The sequence below is a fragment of the Molothrus aeneus genome, chromosome 3 (assembly GCF_037042795.1).
Source record: "Molothrus aeneus isolate 106 chromosome 3, BPBGC_Maene_1.0, whole genome shotgun sequence".
Classification (NCBI taxonomy): Eukaryota; Metazoa; Chordata; class Aves; order Passeriformes; family Icteridae; genus Molothrus; species Molothrus aeneus.
Window position 1 is genome coordinate 54,948,969 of NC_089648.1, and position 23,180 is coordinate 54,972,148.

General features: G+C 37.7%; 1 protein-coding gene across 1 annotated transcript in view; it reads right to left on the reverse strand.

The window, feature by feature from the left end:
* Positions 1-837: 837 nt before the first annotated feature.
* CCDC170 (coiled-coil domain containing 170) overlaps positions 838-23,180 on the reverse strand; it is a 31,019-nt gene continuing 8,676 nt past the window's right edge. Inside the window, exons 5-12 of the mRNA XM_066546960.1 lie at positions 20,566-20,710; positions 18,654-18,839; positions 11,976-12,293; positions 9,106-9,306; positions 7,158-7,331; positions 6,144-6,386; positions 5,349-5,585; positions 838-1,747 (exon numbers count right to left, since the gene is read on the reverse strand). Of these exons, the coding sequence (XP_066403057.1) occupies positions 1,550-1,747; positions 5,349-5,585; positions 6,144-6,386; positions 7,158-7,331; positions 9,106-9,306; positions 11,976-12,293; positions 18,654-18,839; positions 20,566-20,710 (1,702 nt within the window). The 3' untranslated portion in view covers positions 838-1,549. The remainder of the gene's footprint in view (positions 1,748-5,348; positions 5,586-6,143; positions 6,387-7,157; positions 7,332-9,105; positions 9,307-11,975; positions 12,294-18,653; positions 18,840-20,565; positions 20,711-23,180) is intronic.

Sequence of the window (23,180 nt, forward strand, 5' to 3'; positions counted from 1 at the left end):
GCTACAGCTGCGGCCTGTTAACATCAGCCCTGTTCCCAATCTCTAATAATTGGCTCAGCTGCAACTTCTTAATGGGGTAAGATTACTTTCTATACTACCTTTACTTTCTTATATTGTATCCCCCTACATCACTGCCCACACAAAAAAAAATTTTTTTCTAATATTTAATCTAAACCTGCTCTCTTTCAGGTTGAAGTCATTCTGCCCAAAGCAATGTTACATTACAAAACAAAAAATTAAATTGATTTCGATCCAGTTACCCACAGAAGTATAGGAATTTATGCAACATTTATTTCTGTCTTCTCAAATGACTGATTTTACAAAAGCTTGAGTGTTTATTTCTTTATTTTACAGCAAGTCAATGAGAAACAACTCTTCAGAAGCCAATGAAATAAAAACATCTTTTGAGTCCCCAGCCAGATACCGAAATTACCACTCTTACTTGAAAAAGTGTCATTTTTCTTAAAATAGTGTGTTCAGTTTTACTGAGTGGGTCGTCATTTGCTGAGAAACTGTAGAAAGCCCACAAATGGTCAAGACAAAAATAATTAAGTCATCTTTACTGTTCTACACAACCATACAAAACATATAATGGGAAGAGAAAACTAAAATCACAGAATCAAGTTTGAATGTACTATTAAAGCAGATTTATTGTCTATATTTATTTTTTTAAAATCATGATGTTTAACAACACTCAGAAAGCAGTTTTTACTACTAAGAGGTAGTTTTGTACACCTCATCATCACTTCTCTGAAAATAAACACTTTAGTAGTTCAGCTATTTTCTGTAATGAACAAGAATTCTAAAATAATTTTCATTAACCCAGAAGAATTGCCACTGTGGATTAATTGCCCAAGGAATATAGCAGCTGGAAGCAAACTTTTCAAGACATCATGACCAAGGCCAACACTCAATTTTACCAAATATATTTATATGAGGCACGTGATGGGACCCTGTGACAAAGCCCTTGCTGCAAAAATTAAATTTTTTGTTTTGCCATACAAACAGACAAAAGAAACCAACAGAAGAAAAAAAAATCTATTGTTCCAAAATTAAGATAATCATCTAACTTGTAGACAATTATCTTGAAGCTAAAGCCCTTATGTGTAAAAATGCAGAGATGTCCCAGGTGGCAAGAAGAATAGCAGCAGAGCAACCCCTGCTCGATTTCATCCTTGTCACCTAGAGGTAAAACACAAGGAATGCCACTTAAGTAACTTCTCAGTACTTCTCAGTAACTTCTCAAAACTGTGAGCTGACCTTGGCTGACCCATGACTTCAATGTCTCTGCACTGCAACTTGAGGGCATTGTTGATGTGTTGCCTATCATTTTCATAACTGAAGTATTAAGCTGCCCAGGGATTTTCTGTTTGCCATCTCCAGGCTGTTGGCTTGACTCTACCCATTCCAATCAGACTCCCTGTTGAAGTTCTAAAAATCAGCCCTAGTTGGTGTCTCTAGAGTAGGGAACAGAAATAGGGATCTGTTTTCTGTGGAGGTCCAGCAGGTAAGGAAGCAAACAGAAAATTTTACTTTGTTCCACCTCTGTTCAGTGAAGAAGCTGGAGGTTTCTTTGCTGCTCCTCTGGGGTCCTTGCCACATCTCTGAGGCAGACACAGGGGAAGAAGTGGTGCTGATGGGAGTGGATCAGCCCTTCAAGGCGTGAAATAATTTCATAGTCAGGAAGAGCCAGGCTGGCAATGTCGAGGCCCAGCATCCGCGAGACCACCTCTCGGAAATCTGCCAGCTGCAAGGGCAAACAGAAAGGAATAAATCAAATGGGTAGCAAAGGAGATGTCAGGGAAAACATGGACATATAGGCATATGTACAAACACAAGCACTTGTGTTATCAGGGCTAAATATAGGCATTTCAGCTGTTGCTCAATACAGAGAGCAGAAGAGGGCAGAAACAGCCCTTTGGGGCATGCATCAAATCACAAAACACAAACAGCTGAGATGTCAAGTATCTCAAACATAAAACAGTTTTCAAGTGTTTCTTTAGTATCTTTCACAAGCATATCTTCCCTGCTGACTGAACTCCAAAAACTGAGGAAAACACACTCTTACTTGATCCAGATGACCAAAAACTATGCAAACTGGAAACTCTGGTGGGCACTTCCCAGAGCAGAGGTAGTTGCTTGTCCTTGACCACCATCTGCCAACCCTCCCCTCTACCCTGCACTTTCTTGAGAAAAAAGAAAGGAGGAGGTTAGAAGAAAGGTGGAAGTTTTTGGCACATCCTGCAGTCTGACTTTGATTTGAATCAGGATACAGCCCAAATTCAAGATGCAGCTCAAGAAAATGCTTGTTTTTCTTCTGTGCATAGCTGCTGAAAATGTCATAGGAATAGTATTTGGTAAAGTAATTAATTAAAGACACCAGCTTTCTCTTTGCAGTTCCAAATGGATAGACATGCACAAGTGGCTGTCATCACTGCTTATTTACTCTTCTCAGCTCACGATATGTATCATTATCAAACTTCAAGGCCTCTTGAACAGACAATAAATTACACAGCCAAAATGACAAATGCCTTAATACTCCTTATCAACACATAAAACAGGAAAATGTTACTATTTTAGGAAATATGCTTTTCTTGTTCTCTATTTGAATGCCAAGATCCCCATTCCCAAGCAGGAAAGAGACTCAAAATACCACAAAATCATCAGAACCATTAAGAAACTGGACTCATGTTCTGATGTGGCAACATTCTCACTCCACCAATCCTGCCAAGGGCTAAGCTTAAGGAGAAGATGGACAGTCCTGAAATGTCTCCAACCCCAAGAACACTGTGCAGAATTCTAAAGCAGTTAACTCTGTGAGGAAAAGGGTTTGCAGCTTTCCTGAAAACAAGGTCTCAGTTTCTAAGACTTTACCAAAGGCAGTTTGTTTCAAACTCTGAGGAGCTGCCATTGATTCAGAAACACACCAGTACAGAACAGAGCTGAGGTCTGGAGTCCTCAGCACAAGAGAGACATGGACCTTTAAACAGTTCCCAAGGAGAACTACAGAGATGATCAGAGGGCTGAAGAACTTCTTCTATGGGCTGAGAGAGCTGGGGTTGTTCAGCCTGGAGAAGAGAAGGCTCCAGGGAGACCTTATAACAGCCTTCCGGGACTTCAAGGAGGCTTACAAAAAAAACAAAAAAAAACAAAAAAAAAAAACAAACAAAAAAAAAAAAAAAAACAAACAAAAAAAAAACAAAAAAAAACAAAAAAAACCAAAAAACAAACAAAAAAACAAACAAAAAAAATACAAAAGGGAGAGCAACATTTTACACAAATATACAGGGAGAGGAAAATGGAGAAGGGTTTTAAACTAAAAGAGAGAGATTTAGATTAGATATTAGGAAGAAGTTCTTTACTGGGAGGGTGGTGAGACACTGGAACAGGTTTGTGCAGGGAACTTGTGGTGTCCCATCCCTGGAAGTGTTCAAGGTCAGACTGAATGGGGTTTTGAACAATCTGGTCTAGTGGGAGGTGTCCCTTCCTGTGGGAGGTGTGTTGGAAGTAGATCATCATTAAGGTCCCTTCCAATCCAACCCATTCCATGATTCTGTGATTTGAGAATTCAGTCCCAACTATCTGTATTAGGCAATGAGATGTCTTGGATCAAATGTTGGAACAACGTTACACCAAAACCCCTAAGTTCCTGTATATTATATTATATTATATTATATTATATTATATTATATTATATTATATTATATTATATTATATTATATTATATTATATTCTACACTAGTTCAGGAGGTCACTGATGCAGGCGTTTCACAGTGTGCTAGGCAAGTAGTATTTAGCAGAAGGTAAAGATTTTTTTTAAACATCTGGATCACAGACAGGATAAAGAGGCAGCAAACCTGGAATTTGTTTCCATACAGACTTTACATTGAAAGATCAAGGCAGCTCTCTGCAAAGATCCAGCTTTCAGATGAAGGAGAGAAATAAACAGCACTAAAGACTCAAACACAAAGGTATGCTGCAGACAACAACACTCCTGCTACATTTTCTTTGCACCTTCCATTCAGTGAGTAAAATTAGCAGAAGTAAAAACCAGGAAATTAATGCAACTTGGAGCATTAACCCAAGATTTTAGGGTTTGAGGAAGTAAAAAGCAGATGCTATATTTAATTTTCACACTGTAACTACAAGAAAGTAGAAGGGGTCTTATTCCAACAGAAAGAGACCAAAAAGAAAAGCCCAACGAATATTCCAACAATATTCAAGTGTTTTGAAACCCCTTGGATTCAGATGGTAAAAAGTTAACATTTGTACTTGTGCTTTTAGCACAATACTCAATGTATGACTCCATGGAATAATTTCCTGCATATAATTAATATCTTCTCTATGCCAGATGCTTTGTTTCCTCATGAGATGTATGAAGAAATTAAAACTTCCTTTCAAACTTCTAACCTTTGTTATAAAACAAAACAGTGTTAAAGATTTCCAGGGGGGAAAAAAAGACTCCCAGGTTGTTGGTCTTCTCTTCACAAAAATAAAAATTTTTTCTAGACTAATTTTCTCAAATAGCATTCTTAAAATTCATCCAGAGTCACTGTTAAGGCCAACATATGCCATAAAATTTTTAGCTGGGAAATCTAATAAAGTTCTAGGGAGAGAGGGGTGTTTCTTGTATTTTCCAACACTCTTTGAATTTGTGGCCTAGACACAGTAACACAGGCTTGTTGCATCAATTAGGCTGGAAAGGATCTTTAAGATTCTAGTCCAACTCCTAACCTGCATTGCCAAGCCCATCACTAAACCATGTCTAGGTGTCTTTTAAATACCTTTAGGACTGGTGACTCAACCACTCCCCTGGGCAGCTTGTTCTGATGCCTGACTATGCTGTCAGTGAATAAATTTTGCCTAATATCCAGTCTAAACTCCCTCCCCCCCCAGCACAACTTGAGGCTGCTTCCTTCATCCTATCACTTTATCTGGTTGAATCTCTTACAACTGGAAAAGAGAAAGTGCAAGAGATGAAATGTCTGAGAAACAAAAGGAAACAGATGAGAAGTCAGTAAGTTTTATACTTATGATATTTGGAAAAAGACATACCTTAAGAGAGATGCTAGGATTTTACAGCATTTTAATACTTCTCTAAAAGGTGATGTAATATTTTGTGATGAGCAAAGAAAATGATGCCTGTATTTATTATTCTCGTGCAAAACTTAACTTGCAGAATAGCTTTGCAATCACAACTGTCACTGTGGTTCACAAGTGTGAGCTAAAATTTCCTTGTTTGATCATGTTTGGAACAATTTAAAGCACAGCTGGGTAGCTGCTCCAGATATACCATTTTCCTACCCTCTAAGGAACACCTAGCACTTGTCAAATACCTATACACCTACCTGCCTCTCTCTTTTTGCTAGTTCTGCAAGGGTTGTTTTAAGCACCTTCATCTCACTGGTAACTGCTTCTAACATATTTTTGTTCTTTTCTCTATCTTCAGTAGCTTTACGGTCCTTTAAAAGAAGTTCTGATTTGGCAGATCTAAGTTGTTTCTCAGCTTTTTCTTTCATTCTTTCCAATTTGTCTTGAGACTTACTGAGTTCTTCTATTGTTCTGTTCTGCTCCAAAGTTTTGATCTGCAATAAGATAAGGAAGTGTTAAATTTGTCATACTTTTTCATCCAACTTGAGCAAATAGTAAAAATATCAGGAGTGATCACAAATAAGCACTTTAGTGTGGTTTCTTTTGGGTTCTTCATTAAATCATCACATGTACATGTGAACTGAAAAGTTATTTAAGGAGACAGGCCTATTTCAACACAATTAACAAAAAGATTTTTCCTTCAAAGACAGTTAATTCTCCACAGAGAATACAGAGATACCTCTCTTGTGAAGAGAGGTATCTGGACAGAAAAGAAAATCCACAGTGAAGGTTCACACTCTTTCCTGGAGAAAGAGTACTAAAAAGAGTTGTCAAATGTTTTGCTGGTAAAAATAGCCCAAAAATTTACATTGTGCTTTGCAGATGCTACTTAGCATATCAAGACAAATTGTAAAATATTGTAGTATTATATTTGGTTTTGCCACCTAGATTTGAGCAGTTCTCCATGAACACATTTATTTTAAATTAAGTCCAGCTGTATCCAAATGGAATAGAAAAATGGATGGAAGTACAAATGTAATCTTTTAACTCACCTTAAGTTCACTGGTTTCAGACAGCTTGGCTTTGAGATCAGTATTTGTTTCCCTTGCCAGATCAAGCTGCTTCTGTAGCCTCTCTATCATCTTATGTAACTTTCTGACAGCGAGATTGGCCTCATCCCTTTCCACAGCTAAGGCAGCCCTTACTTGCTTCTCTTCTTCCAGATGGGTTATTTTCTGCCGCAGAAGGTTCATGTGCAGCTCTTTGCTTTCAAGCTTTTCTTTCTGAGCCTTCAACTTGATTCCCAAACACAAGGGCATTTGAAAAAATAAATGTGAGAGACTGTGGTACTACATAATTGCAAATTTAATCCTCATGTTGCATTTATAACCTGAACTCCTTTTCCTCTCTTGAAAACTTTGTGAAGAAGTATCAACATATATACCCTAACTTGATACTCCTTGTATTACAAATTCATTGTGCTTCTCTATTGTTTTAAACCTCAAACAGACCCAATTCACAGCTCTATACCAATCTGACAAGCCTGAACCCAAAAGATTTCCCTATGTCATAACAGGATGACAGAGGGTTGTTTGACCAAATTTGAACAGCTTTGTTCCTGTAGGAACAACTGCATGAAGGAACAGTTCTTGTTGGAAATGTTGCAATTCTTGGTGAAGTACAACCAAGACCCTACCAGTTTCTAGAGAAGTTTGTGTAATGTGCCTCCCTCCTTGGCAGATCCCTTTAGATTTAAATATTACTGGCAGTTGTTTACAGAACTATAAATGCATACTAAAAAGTAGTAAAATATACAGATATAAACATCCATTCATTGTTTTTTTCCTAAGAAGTTGTGAAAAGCAGTACCACATTCAACTGACGGGTTGGTTTAGTTATTTCAATATGCAGTCTTTTTGCACAGTTTGCAAACATTCACTATCGTCTTTTTACATCATGGATATCTTTGAAATTCCTTGCACATATATTCAGTCTGCTGCCTCTAGCAAGCCACTACAGAAACACAGCCATATGTTTATCTTTGAATGGTATGTCTTTTTGCATACCTTCCTTCTGAGGCTGTATGCCACAGTCTTGTTCTCAACCACTGCATCCCCTTCCAGTTTCACCAACTGCTCTACCCGGGCCAGAATCACATCCATGGCCATATCAAATCCAACCTCTGCTGCTAGACTGTCCAGCTTCATCTTCTCATTAAGTTGCTCCAGAAATTTCAGATACTGAGATGTGGGAAAGTGGGCAGAAGAATAATAAAATTTCATTGAAAGTCGTGAAGTACAATTTAAAAGCAATCTCCACTATAGTGTCAGCCAACAATATGTACAAGTACACTACAAGAAATAGTATACTGAAAGGGTGTAATTGGGCACACTCCTGACACAACTGCAAATTCTCCATATGTCCTTTTCTTAGTCAACACTTACTTTGTCCAAAAATCCCTAGATCTACTGTATTTATCTTCTTAGCAAGAAAAATTGGGCTTTGCTTCTCTGCAGCAACAGGCAGGTCCCTGCTTCTGACTCCAGTTCCTCTCTGGAGCTCTGTTGTTTTACATGGCCGTGCATGGGCAGGGAGAAGTCAGAATGGGCAGCTGTGTCCTAACTAATGCTGCAAGTGCTGGGATTGCCCCATACTTGAGCTTCCAAACAGAGGGAACTGGAACCAGTGGTGCCCTGAATGACATAAGATGTAGTCTGAGGAGATGCAGGTTAACACCTGCATCAGCCTTCAGCCCTTCTTTGAAACAGCAAGAGATAATTTACTGGTTTACAAATTGCTTTTAAGGTTGTTTTAATTGCATCTCCATCTGGTTTACTGATGCGAATACATACAGATATCTAATAGCATTTAATCCAATTTTTCCTTCTTTCATCCTGCTCTTTAAAAATTGCTTTAGTCTCTTGCTCTCAATGAGCTTCTCTTGCAAAATCCAAAACCCTCCTCGCTAAGAACTCTTTCCCTTTGTCTCTTCTTACTTCTGGTGTAAACCATTATCTTTGCACAGAACCAACAAAATAAATAAAAAGAAAAAAAACCCCAAAACACCAACAAAACAGTTTCACCATTTGTTCATTACCAAGAATACCTTTTTGTTTCATGATATTTCTGATTCAAATAATTAAAAACAGCAGCAGCAGAGACAAGCACTGCAGTTACTCATTGACAGGAAAAAAATTGCAAAAAAATCATTGCAGCAAATTGTAGAGAATAATTTAAGAATCTAGGGCCAGACGTTATTCACAAAGGAAGCAAAGCGGAAGGAACAGCTCCTTTTTCTAGTTTTCTCCCAATGTGATGGATGCCTCATTCAAAAAAGTTATTTTATCATAGTCTAAGACAAAACAAATAGCACAAAACTGTTGATTCCTCTAAGCACTAATCCTGGCCTGGCAACATGCTGCAACTTTGCTTTTCATAGCTGTAGCGTTTGGCTTTCCAGGTACTATGTCATTTTTCAAACTCTTTGGTATGTGAATGAGTTATAGGCTAACAGTGTGTTCATTCATAGAATTAGACAAAAAACCCTAGTAGTCATAATTGCCTAATAATATAAAAGAATCAAAGACACAAGATAAGATCTTGAGAGATTGCAGACCATATTATGTTTTAGAGAAAGATATAAAGATGAGAGAAATTTTGAGATCAAAGAATAATTGAAGGACTTCTGATGGGGTATTGACAGGGACTTCTTTTAAACTGGTTTTGGGGTTTAGTTTAGTTTTGGGGTTTTTTTTGCTTGGTGGGTTTGTTTGGGGTTTTTTTGGGCGGGGGGGGGGGAGTCAGGTTTTTTTGTTTGTTTTGTTTCACAGTAATGAATTCAAAAGCTTAGCTACATCTTCCAATTGTTGGTCAAAGAAAAGGTATTATTACTCCCTACACCTGACTTTGCTATTTCACATTACTTGCACTGCTCCAGTAGACCAAAGTAATACAATGAGCTGTGCCTCTGCCTTTAGTGACTTCCATTCAAAAGTAAATAATGTGTGCAACTACTTTTTGTTTCTCAAGCTTCAAACCATCTTGCATCAGGTCTCCATTTAATAATTCCTCTTCCAAGTGCTTCAGTTGATCGTGGAAATTCTCAGAACATTTTTCAGCTTTCCTGCTCCTCTCCAGGGCTTCATGGTACAATCTGGTCTGATTTTCCAAAGCTTTAGTCAATTTAGCTAATTGTGTTTCAAGCTGAGATACCATCTAGGGAGCAAGCAAAACAACAAAGCATATGGGGTTAGGTGGGAAATGCTAGAAGGATATGAAAGATAAATCACCAAATTATTAAAAATAGGGCAAAATATCTATCTTTAAAATATATGCCTTTAAAAAGTCAAAAAGAAAAATCTGTAACCACCAGCAAAAAATTGTAGAAGTGGAGACACCCAAAAATGAACAGCAGATACTATAAATAAGACGAATCAAATACAATTACTTTGTATTAAAAAATCAATACAAAGTAATTCAGACACAAAGTTTCCAAAGATGTGGGCGCAGCAGCAATACTTGGTAGTCAGCTATCATTCCTTGAAATAGGCCAAAGAAATCACTATTCGATTGAGGAGTTGATTAGAAAAAGGATATAAGTTATTTAGAAAATACATGCAGCATGTAGGGGAGAATGTAGGTATGGATAATTAGGTCTCAGAGGAGTGTTTCTCAACTGGTAACTGTTAAGCAGTGTTCAAAAGATTGTGCTTTAAAAAATATTAGTAATAATAATTTCTGTAATCTAGCCAGAGCCCAAGGATAAAAGGATAAAATCTCAAAACAAGCAATTAGAACAATTTTGAAAAAATTTCTAATTCTTCATTGTTAACTTTACAACACCTGCATATAATGCAATGGATATTAAATTGTAAAGTATTTATAAATTAAATACTTTAAAGCATCTGTTTACACTACTGCCAAATACTGAAAGGCAGTTCTATACACCAAGTTGCTTGTTTCCCTCTGTATTCTTCTTAATGTCATATAATTATTTGGTTACATATAGTTAACTATAGTGCATTTGAAACTCAGTGTTCAGGCACTAATCTCCAAGCAGCCTCTTAATTTTAAACATCTTGTTGGTTCCTGTTAATAAAATTAACAGTAAGTATACAGAGCTCTCATTCATTTTAATGGCACTGAAAGGTTTCCAACTCAAACTGCAATTAAATACAGTTTGCCCCCAACTTGCCTAAAACCACTGAGAAATTACTGATGCTTGTGCAGTAGACAACACTAAACAATAATAAATCTGCAAGAACCCACAAACATATTTTATGCTGTTTTGCATTTCACATCAGCCAACAGGAACAAGAATTTGTTCAGATGCACTACTGCCAGGGAACCTAGAGCCTCTTTATCAGGCTGCAGAGGGGGTTTTAGAGGCTTCAAAGATCCATAAAATCCATGAGAAAGTGAAGGACTATACCACAGAAGCAGAGTAGAAGCTGTCATTTTATGATCCTGGGGCATCATGGTGTAACTTTCATCCTTGACTTAGGGACAACCCACAAGGTAGGCATTTCCTAAAATAAGGTTTCAGCCTTGTTACCCACCCATGCCTAATCCATCATTTTATAAAGGCTGCATTTTTGGTCCTGCAGTTCTGACCTCTACAACTTCTCATTCCTAGGACTAATGCAGCTTGAGCAGTCAACCTGCAAAATAAAAACCCCTTTCCTGCTTTTTGTTTTAATGTGGCTACTAGATAATTTCAGACGACAACCATTTTACATGTGACACAAAGCAGGGTCAGAGTATGGATCTGCAGGAGGGTAGGAGGGCTCTGCAGAGGGATCCGTGCAGGCTGGATCAATGGGCTGATGCCAATGTATGAAGTTCAACAAGGCAAAGTGCCAGTTCCAAGTGCCAGGTCCTGCCCTTGGGTCACAACATTGCTGCAGGCTGGGCAGAGAGGCTGGGAAGCTGCGTGGTGGAAAAGGGTGTGTGGCTGCTGGTGAACAGCTGGCTGAAACTGAGCCAACAATGTGCTCAGGTAGGCAAGAAGGACAATGGCATGGGTTTTTGTTATGGTTTTTTTTGTGTTTTTTTTTGTTTTGTTTTCGGTTTTGGGTTTTTTTGTGGTTTTTGTTGTTGTTGTTTTTGTTTTGGTTTGTTTTTTTTTTAGTACCTCACCAAAATTCACAGAATATTTTCAAGAACTATTTCCAGCCTTGGACAGAATACAAAACCATTTGCTGCTCACATTAGCAAGAGATGCTAGAATTTCAAAATCTAGCAAGAATATTAAAGTTGGTTTTTCCTGGCATTCTGATTCACCTTCCTCCTGAGCTGTCCCTTCTCTATCTACACATTCAAACACACCTTTGCAAACCACCAGCCCAAATGCCTCAAGCCAGAGACTTCCTTTTGCCTTCTTTGGATGCTGAATAATGTTTAGATGTAAGTGTAAAAAGAATCTTTATTTTTAGGTGCAGGTTTTTAGGATTGGAGGGAAAGAAGTTGCCTGTGGCAACTCATCAATCATATTTGCTTTGAGAAAGAAGTCAGTTCTTGAAGTCACCATTGTAGCAGCAAATCCATACTTGTTCACAGGTTTTACTAAATCATAGCAACCCAATAGCCACTTTTGATGTCTGCTGGCACAGAAACCAAATTTCAATGTTGCAACTGAAAGACCACTCCAAGTCTTTTCTTCTTAACATAATCTATTATTACCTTAATTTCTGAACTCTTCCTGTTTAGTAAAACATGGATGCTTTTCCCCTATTAACTTAAATAAATAGACAGCAAAATTAAAGTTTTCTGTAATTCCAAAACCTAAGCAGAAAGAACCAACACTCTACCAGATGAATAAAATTAAACAGAACCCAAACAGAATAAATACACACATTGGGCAAGTGCAGTAGTCGCTGACTTACTATTTCTTTATTCTTCTCTTTGCAATTTATTTCTTGGATCCTCTCCAAAATGGCCTTCTCAGAAGACTTAACTATTGCAGACCCACAGCTGAGCAGGGCAGCAATTTCTTCTTTAAAAGCCTCTAAAGAGCTCTGAGCAGTCCTGGCCTCTTCTCTGCTACTCTTCAAGCTTGCATCTAACTCACTGGAAGATTTCTTCAGCTTGTGCAGCTCCTGCTTTGAGGTGTCCAAAGCTTTCTGGTTAACAGTCAGTTTCTCTTGGAGGTTTCTGTTCTCCATCTCTAAACTCTGCCTCTTTATTATAGCCCTGTCAAGATCCTAAAATGCATGAAAAATTAAACAAGATTTTTTTAGAATCAGTTATAAACCCTCTCCACAACACACAAATTAAGGAATTAATTAATTAAAAATTAACTCAGGAGCAGGTACTGTAGACAGAGAAACTAGGACCCATATTCCTGATACTTGCTCAACATAAGGGTCTCATAGGGGAACTGCCACTGAAATTGATGAAAACCTTAAGTCTGCTGTAATCACACTAAAGACTAACCCCTTATATTCGTTTGCAAAAAGGAATACATAAATAAAATTTTCAGGTGAATGAAACCAATTTTTTTTTGTAAAACTATTGAAATCTTACTTTTCCATCCAGACAATATGGCCTGAAAAACAAGCAGTGAAAAAGATGCATCACAAATAAAGCCAAAGTACTAAAACTGAGAGAGGAAAGGATGGGATAGAACAGAATATTTCAGTTGGAAGGGACCTGCAGTGACGATCAACTCCAACTGCCTGACAATTCAGAGCTGACCAAAACCAGAGACACAATTCCTGAACACGGTGATAAGAGGTGACCTCTGAGATCAGTTTATCTCACAAAAAGTTTATGTGACAGAAATTCCTGAGATTATTTATTCACAGAAATGAGAAGTGAGGGACCAGACAAACCAAGGCTTGGACGGGAAGGAATAAAATATAGCCAGTACATATGTATCTATATCATTTGTATATAAATATTGACCTAACAGGTCAGACCAGACAGAAAGAATTGTGCATCCTGACCCATGACACCAAAACAAATTATGACAGAAAAAATAAAGAAAAATAACCATCTAAACATAAAGAATATTGTGTGTCTCTCCTTTCCCCACAATACCAATATTAAGAGTGCTTACACATACATATACAGGAAAAATATTTGCAGCAAGACCAACTAAAAGTACAGCAAAGACTAGGTCTTCATTTCTCAGGGCATTTATTGATTGAGAAGAACAAATGGGAAAGAATATTATTCCACACATGACAAAAATTACTACAGAGGATGGAATATTTACAGAGGGGGACTGGATTGCCCCGGAGGTCTCAGTGATAAGTAGAGGCTCAGTAAGTGGACTGATATGAGTTAAGGTTGTGCACACTGGAGTTAGAGAACTGTTCCTGAGCAGTTATGAATATGGTGATTACTCAAGGGTCTGTGTGTGCTTGCTGTGGAGCATAGCATGTCATTTGTACTAATGGTATACCTGCCAATCAAGCAGTAAAATCTGGGAGCATTTCTGTACATCAGCAGGGAAGATGGCCAAAAAAAAGGAGTTTGCAGGATACTTTTAGTAAATAAAATATAAAAATACGATACTAAAACCACTAAAATTTTTAATAGTAGTGAAAAGGCAAACATACAAAAGCATAAATAAAAACAACCCCTGTCATTTAGGAAATTATTTGTTATTTCACATTTCTAAAGTAATTTTAGAATTGTTTTAGAAACAAATGTTGGCCTGATTCCTTGCCAATTTCTCTTTTTTATTCTAGACATGTCCTCTTAATAGAAAATTCCCACCTGTGCTCAGAACTACATTATGGTAATTACAACAAAGAATAAAGAGTCATTTATTTCAATTACCGTTTTCAGCAGTGTGTATTTTTCCTTTCAGAAAGGCAGTGCTAAAATGGTTTGCCAGTACAAGGGAGCTTACCTAATCACCATCTTGTTAAATTGTGAACATCTGAAAACAAACATAGTTTATTAAAAAGATCAAAGTCTAAAATAAAGAAGTACAAGCCACCAAACAGTGGCTAGGAAACTGCCAGGCATAAAAGCACCTGGGGGTGCTGGTAAACAGCAGCTGAGCATGACCCAGCTGTGCCCAGGTGGCCAAGAAGGCTGATGGCATCCTGGCCTGGCTCAGCAATGGTGTGGCCAGCAGGAGCAGGGCAGGGATTGTCCCCCTGTACTCAGCACTGGTGAGGCCATACCTTGAGCCCTGTGTTTTCTTTTGGGCCCCTCAGCTCAGGAAGGACACTGAGGTGCTCTGGTGTCCAGAGAAGGGCAGTGGAGCTGGTTACAGGTCTGAAGCACAAGTCTGATGAGGAGGACCTGGAGGAGCTGGAGGTGTTTAAACTGGAGGAGGCTCAAGGGAGACCTTATCACTCTCTACAACTGCCTGGAAGGAGGCTGGAGCCAGGTGGGGGTCAATTTCTTCTCCCAGTTAAGAAACATAGGAAATGGCCCTGAATCGTGGCCAGGGGAGGTTTAGATTGGATATTAGGAAAATATTCTTCATCAAAAGGGCTATGAAGCATTGGAACAGGCTGCCCAGGGAAGTAAGTGGTGGAGTCACCACCCCTGGAGATATACTTAGGGATATATAGGATATTAGGATACAGGATACTGTATACAGGATACTTAGGGACATGGTTTAGTGGCAGGTTTGGCAGTGCTGGGTTAACAGTTGGACTCCATGAATTTACAGGTCCTTTCCAACCCAAATAATTCCATGATTCTATTAATACTGACACCCCAATCAGCAGCATGCTCTCAATATACTAAATTCAACTATGTATACATATACAAAAAAGAGCCCAGATTACATTAACAGTAATAATAAGGTATTAAAAGAATGCAGGTATTTTCCAGATCAATTCTTACACCAGCTGCACCTCCAGTTACTACTGTTAATACCAGAAGGATTGCAAGCTAGTTTGCTCTTATCTCCTCTCTTCTCAAATAATTCAGTCTGGAAATATCTGTGATTCCTGCTGAAACCTGCCTCTAATATTTTTTTAATGACATCTTATAAACAAAAACAAACAAACAAAAAAAATCCAGGTTCTGAGAAACTCATTCCTGTATTTATCTGTTGGGACAAGAAAAACCTAAAATCATTTGGCTGTCTCTCCTACAATCTAAGTATTTTGGTATATTCAAAACGTAGCCATGTTTCTCAAGTCCAATCAAAGTCCTTAAATAAGGTTTTCATATTTTAATTAACTCTTTTCATAAATGGATTTTATTTTAATATGTTTATATTGATTAGAAACTACTTAGCTCTATTTTGTTCATTAACATAACAATATAAGCCAATATTGAATACTGTAGAGTATTTTCTTGGTTAATTTTGCATCAGTAGTACATGCAGATACATTTGTATTAATTAAAATTGCTTGCATACATTTCAAGTATGTTCTTTAAAGGTTTTGCACAGTGCACATCTTTGCAAAACAAATGTTTAAAATAGCACTTCAGGGGGAAATCACAAATATTTCCAGGTTGAACCATCAGCAAAAATGTGAAACAGAACAAGAAGGTTTACTAGTTCTTGTGGTTTATCTGTGGCAATGCTGTATTTAAATTAATCTGGAAGAATATATGCATCCTCTTCTATATCTTAGGTAAATACAATAGAGGAATTTATTAAATATTAAAAAGAAACTTGCTTAGAGTAAATAAGACATTTTAGAAGACCTATAGACACTCTCAAAGAATGTTATAATTCTCTAATTATTATTAGCATAATCAGTAATCACTCTCTGGAAATACAGAAAGAAAGTTTGGGTATTCTGGTCCTCAGTCTAGAAATCTGGGCAGGATTTAAAAGTTGTTTTTCATCAAATGCAAATTTGATATTGAATGCAGCCATAATAAAGGTATGCACAATATTTACAGATTTCAAGAAGCAAAATCTTGCAATATTCTATCAGAAGCATGAGAAATTCAGAAACAAATAGAAGAATATATTCAGAAATAAATAAAAGTAATGGATTAGAAAAAAACAGCTTCTTGAATGTTTGGGTTTTTTTACTTTTATTAGCTTCAGGAATTATTGGCTTTTACTCTCTGCTGCTTGATATTGTCACGCATGGAGACTGAGAGGGGAACAGATAAAATGATTGTTCACTTGTTAATGTTCCTCAAATGAAGCCCAGCTAACTGCAACAAATACTCAAGTATTAAACATGCTAAAGAATATTTTAAATATATTAGCCTTAAAATGGAATTAACTGGCTTTCATTTTATTCAGTAAGAATTTTTGCATAGAGGAAGCTACTTCCTCTTGGGACATTAAAAAAAAAAAAAAAGCACCTGATCAAGAGAAGGAATTCATAGAATTCCTAAGGAATGGGAGTGGAGAACTACCTGGCAATTAAAATAGGCAATTATTCAGAGGGGTGGCAGGGAACAGTGTGATGGCCAAATCTTGGTGGAGATGACAGACAGAACAGTGTGATGCTCTCTATACACTCAGGAAGAATTTTAAGAGAAAATTGGGGGAAATAGTGAAGATGGCCAAAATGTTTGACCCTGAGAGCTGCTGGTACGTGCAAGCAAGAGTCACTTGTACTCAGCCTTTGCTGGGTAAATTCAGCTACAGGCAATTCCATTAATTAAGTCCAAAACCAGCCCAGAAACACTCAACCAAGTATGAGTCTTCTGGCACAGGAGCAGTATGGATTTCTGCTTCTCACCTTGACAGGGGAACATGTCGCAGCACATGCAGCTCCTTTCATGTGCTTAAATTGTGCTGCATGAGGTACTTGGTGAAGGCAGACTGGCTTATGCCACTGGTGCCCCTCCTGTAACCAAGCCACACACCCATCAAGGGAACAGAGGATCCCACACTTCACATGTGAGGACACAAAGCATTTTTTGCCTTTTGCTTTCTTTTTCAGGACTGAACTTCTTCATATGATTTTGTGAACGCAAAACCTCCTCAATAGATTTACTCAGTGTCTGCAAATCTGAGTTGCTAAACTGAAATTGCACTGGAGGAATCTGCAGCCTCTATGCAGATGGGGCTTTTCAAAGGCAATGCTTTTGAAAGGCAATGCTAATAATTTAGAAAGATATTTCTGTAAAATTGGTTAAATAAATTATGTATTTGGCACATGCAAAATAACGATAGGAAAATATTTTTCAGAAAACAGCTCAACTTGGTAAATGTTTTCAGAGTCAGAGTAAACTTGAAAAACAAGCCACAAATGGAGCCCTGATCTTGATTTAAAACATCTCCTGATTCTGGTTTACTGAGAAAACTACACTCTGTTCTTCCTCACACACCTGTGTTTGAAGTGAAGCATGAAAACAAAATGTTCGCAAAAAGGACCTATGTAAGTTTTTGGTGCAGGCTCTCTCTCTGTTCCATTGAGTCTTAGAAAATTGCACACAGTTTGGTAAGAACTATTTTCACCAGTAATAAAAATTTATTACCCTTGCAGTACTTACATTTATCTTACGCACAAATTCTTTCTTTTCCAGAGCAGGCTGCCAGCTATTTCTCATCTCCTAAGTATTTTGCTTACAACCAGATCAGAACACTAGATCCTTCAAAGTGGAGGGTGGGTGTCTCTTCTTCAGGAAAAGAGGAATGCCAGGGGTGGGGAAAATGCTGTACTACTTTGGAAAGCTCACTTGCACAGGGTTGTCTTTATGTTAAAAATTCCTACAAACTCAATCACACACAACTCAGCTATGCATTTGGCAGTCTGACTTTCTTATTTTCTCACGTTCTGGCCATCAGCTTTAACTGCTCTATTTCACCTGCAGGAAATCTTCATTCTGGCTTCACTAAACTGCTTCCTTTCCACAGACATCATCCAAAGTGCAGAGCAATAAGGAAAATTTCTACAGAAATGCACTTTGTTCATCCATCCTTTGAAATATACCAACTCTTAATGGGGAGTGCTCCTGGAGCAATTCAATCATAGCTAGGTGAATTTGGAATACCTGACCTACAACTTAACTTACATTTCTCATCTGACCATCCGTCCTGCTGCACAGATTTCCTCTAAGGCTTCCCAACAGTGAAACTTCTTGCTCTCCTGCAAGAGCCATTGTATTGCTACAACTTTTGGGCTATGGTTATGAAATACAAATTTATAATGCAGTGAAAAGATAATCTAGGGTGTATGGAAGCCAAAACACTTAACCTGCCAGTGCTTTAAGAGAAAGAATAGTGTCCAATCAATTCCTTTTAATTTCTCATTAGAATTTTTGTAAAACTGAGTCGAAAAATTCTCAGAAGACTTGCAGTATCAAATAAATATTACTTTAAAAAGCATTTTTCACCACTTCATACTTGTGCCTGAGATATTAACAATATACACATTAATTTATTTACATGTTTGTGCAAGCACAAAGGTTATAACACTAAGAAGACAGCAAAAACAGAAATTTGCAAACAGCATTGAAAGCCATCAAATCTACCTCAGATCTATTTTACAAATTGTTATTGTTTAATCTTCGTATCTCACTTTCAAAAAGTTGAAAATGACCTTAGAAAAATGTCCTTTTTAGGAAAGACCCTAATCAACATAATTTTTTCTCATGCAATTCCTATTGAAAATTAATTTGAAAACATTTGAAAACCAGACAAGCATACATGCCATGCAATTATGTACCTTACTAAGTTTTTCCATGTCTTGGTAGTGTCCTGCTGCCTTTTTCTGCTCCTTGGCCACTTCGGAAACCAGTCTCATGATAGTTTCTCTGTTAGCTTTAGACTCCACCTCATGGACATTCACAGCTTCTTGAAGAGCAGCAACCTGGTGTTTTAGTGTCACATTTTCTTTACATATTTCAGAGACCTTGAGAAATAAATCAAATATTAGTAGCTTCTTAAAAGCTCTTAAAAACTAAAAATATTCATCCCAGTTACACCTGCTCCTAATCATGCCAATAAAGACTCAATGTTTCTGGTGACCCCTGGGTTGGACTTATAATTGCACTCAACTGCCCCTTTAGAAAAAGAGTAGAAAGACAGTTAAAATAATAGAATTATATTCTCACTATAAACGCCCACCTTAGCTAAATGTGATTCAGATTTGCTCCCACACAGACTTTATGATGTATTAAACAGGTGGAGAGCTACTGCTGCTGCATGTCCATGCTTGACACGAGGCAGGTCAGAAAACAGACCTTGCAGCTCCTTCATGGGAAAAGCAAACCATTCCAGCCTGGCTTTTTAAGATGTGTGCCTTTCATTTGGAACAAGAAAGCTGCAATTCATGCTCAAAACTTTTTAAGCACCAGAGGTTGGAGTTAGTAACAGATATTTCATATGCACATTCAAGGACAGGGCCAAATACCTGGTGTGCTGACATTATGAGCAGCCAACACCTTGGAAAAAGGAGTCCTTTCCAGGAGGATTCCAGGGCTGTTTTGGTACACTATGCTATTTCCAATCAGTGGAATAGACAAATGTGGACACTTCAAAGAGCGAGCAAAAAATGTACCCTGATTCCTGCTGGCAAGACATTTGTTAAGACTAAAACAGATCAATTCTGTCTTAAATAAAACCATAATGTGGAAAAGAAGCTAAATAGATGTGCCAAGACCCCAGGAAAACTAGTTGCTAAGGTTTCCTAAGGCACAGCTTTCAGCACAAATTAGATTTCCCAACTAGATTTATTACTACTTTGTTAAAAGACATGAAAATATGTTTTTTAAAGCTCTAATGATTAAGTTATTAATTATTAAAGCATGCAAGAGTGCATCTTGCGTGGCAATGTTTTTACAGCATCTATTAAAATTTCAATGTGCTTGTAATATTATGAGGGCGTACACTCACTGGGATACATACTAGATAATCTTGATTTATTAAGACTGTAATCTCACAATGACATGAACATTATGAAATAGAATTTCTCCAAATATCTATTGTGCTCCAAAGTAAAGAAAAATAGAGATCAAAGAGTGGACAGAAGATGAGTCAAATGCATAAAATTAGAATAAAATTACTTTCAGCAGCACTGACAGATGTTAAAAGAATATACAAGCAACTTTCTTTTCCTAAATGGAAGCTTAATTTTGGAACTTCAGAAGTATTCTGAAGAGAAAGTATAAATTTTTATTATTAAGTCTCAGAAGCACCACAAAGTTATTTACAGCATCTTATTACAGAACACAGAAAAGGTTGTTTTAGGGCATGCCATTTCAGATGTTTGTATTTAATGGCATGTCAGCTCAAGATAAGAGATAAGATCTAGTGCTACAGTTTACACATCACCTGTTGACCCCCACATTAATGTTTTAAGGAAAGCTTTTAACCAAGTATCTAAGCAGGGCTGTATGTGGGAACTACAGGCTGATAAATTATTTATGCAGATAAGAGAGACTGAGTTCACTGAGGCCTATTAGTCTTCAGCACCTTTGAAAATTAGCCCAGTAGGAAAAAAAAATTCATCTTTAAATGATAGCACTGTCTGCAAACCATAATTAAATACAAAGATCTTTATTATTTGCTTTACTTCTGTGACAACTAAATATTTTTCTGTTAAATCACTGTAGAGAAACATTTGCCTACACAATCACCTTTGATGTTAAATCTTCTTGTGGTTTCTCTTTTTCTCTGATGTCTACATCCAAGAATCCAGAAAGATGTGTAAGGAGCTCTTCATAGTTTTTACTGATTTTAGAAGCTTGAGTCATGTTTTCTTCACACTCATTCAAATATTTACTAACCAGACAGAGAAAATATACACATCAGGATGAATGTTCCCTGAAAAAGAATTCTAGGCAAAATACATTGTCCCAAGACTATTGCTAGCTTCTGCATACCACCAAATGAATTTTAAAAGTTACATTTAATTCTCTGTATCTGTTATGTAATACATATAACTTTTGTGGTTGCCTTATGTGTAAACATCTCTTCATCATTGCTTTTGATAAACACTTAAAAAAATCTTCTATGATCCCAATCTCATTCTCAGCATAAATTTGAATAAAACACAAGAACTAAGTGACATGAATAAATAGTGCCCTCAAGATACTACAAGCAGAAATTGCAAGTAAAACCTTAGAAAAAGTAAGTGGGGGGGAGAGAGTGATCAACTCATAGCAAAAATATGCAAAAAGCACATCCCCTCTCTCTAAAGAAGCTGACAGAGATGATTAACAAAGTTCAAGTAAAGAGAAGCCTTTCTGGACCAATGGAAGTGTAAGACATCCAGAGTACCTGTGAAGGGAAGATTACCAGCAGAAGCAGAGATGGGAGACACTACTTTGCTGTGCAGTACTCTGAAGCACTACTCATGAAAGGGATGTATTCAAAAAGACAGCATCTTTTGACAGGAGCTACCACAAAGATATTAAGAAAAGGGAACTTTTTGCCAGCAATTTCATCACAATTTTGCCATCAATTTCACTCAACAGGAGCCTATCATGTGGATGCATATCCCACATGAAATGCATTCTCAGCCTTAAGAGCAGGTGTCAGTTTGTAAATACTCTACAAGAACAACAACAAATAAATTTACAGTGAGTTTAATATAAATGTGGTTACATTCCTTCCCTTGCCAGGGACAACAATGGGCCCAGCAAACAAGAACCACCACAGCCTGATTCGGTAGGAAATGGAGGAAAAAGTCTTGCTCATGCTGCTGAAACACACATCACTTATGAAAAACTACAAACAGGATAGCAAAACCAGCCAACCAAACAGAGCTGAAAACAACCACTAGTGTAATCCAAATGTCAACTCCAGTACCTCTCACCAACACCCACGAGTCAGGTACTTAGTGGAAGAGTGCAAGACATGGTAGATTGGTAGTGGTAAATTTGCAAGACAAGCTTCCATTTGAAAAATAAGGTTCTTTCTAAAGCAAGTTCTTCACTCTAAAATAAATCAAGACCTGAGATGTAACCAAATGCATGCCTAGAGCAAAAAATATTTTATTGAAACTCATTTGCTTATCAGAGTGTAGCACTATTGTCAGTTTTTAAGGTGGGTCCAGTAGTCATTGCTGGACTCATTCTTTTCCATGTCTGATTTCTTACTCTCTCAGCTGGCATTTAAACAGGAGCCCACGAGACTCCAACAGGAGATGCACAGTGAGTGCAAACACAGTACATTGAATGCTTATAAATCAGTAAGCAAAACAGACAGTCCATGAAAAGATTTAACACATAACCTTAGGAGGGGGATCAGCACAGCTGCTGAAACCTGCTGCAAAGTGAAAGACAGGGGCAGAATAAAGAGGGGAATGGAAAACATTCATTACTGCTCTGGGCACTGTGAGGGCAGTTCCACATACTGCTGCACAGCACACACCATGAGCCAAAAGAGCTCTGCCTTCTGCAGCAGACACTGTCACCCAGAACACAAGCACCCTCACAGCTTCCTCACCTCTGGGCACCTTCCTTTCCTCTGTAGCCCCAACAAAACTAAACCATGAGATGATTTCTGAACTGTTGTTGTGAGGAGGGATATATCAGAAGTGAATAGGTATTAGGCTCAGACGTGCCATATATGCATGCCTATATGTCAGAATATTATGTAAGATTGACCACCCACAACTGTTCCGTAGCTCTAAAAAACTGAGGTATCCACTAACAAAACCATGCCTGCTGCTAAAAATAAAAAATCTGAAGTACAAAGCACTCCTTTGATAACTTTACGAATAATCTAATTACCTGCAGTAGGGCCGCAGAGGTGTGAGCCCCTAGAAAATAGGCAATCAGGTACAAAAAAGTAGAACATAGCTTTTTCACAGTTTTGCTAGCTCTTCAGAACTAATGAGCAAAGAGAAGGGAAGAAAAAAGAAGAAGAAAAAAGCTTTTGACAGTTCACACTCTAAAAATACCATGGCAATAGACATGTCGAGCAGAAAAGTACCATTTTCAATAGCAGAGGTGCACACCCTGGAAGCCAATCAGAGAATTCACCAAACATTTCTTACTGTATCCCCAAGGTATAGAATGTAAATATGCACTTCATGTGTGCTGGCTTGCTCTTCCCTCTCATTAGTGGTTTTCAGTGAAAATCTTTTTTGAACACCTAATTAGGACTAGTCATGTGCCAGGCACGACCAGGGTGGCCAGAATAAGGGACTGAAGTTCACTGAGTCAACACATTGGTTAGTTGGTTAGTGTGAAGCGACACATGTAACCATCAGCTGAGGACAACAAAAAGCTTTGGAAGCAAACAC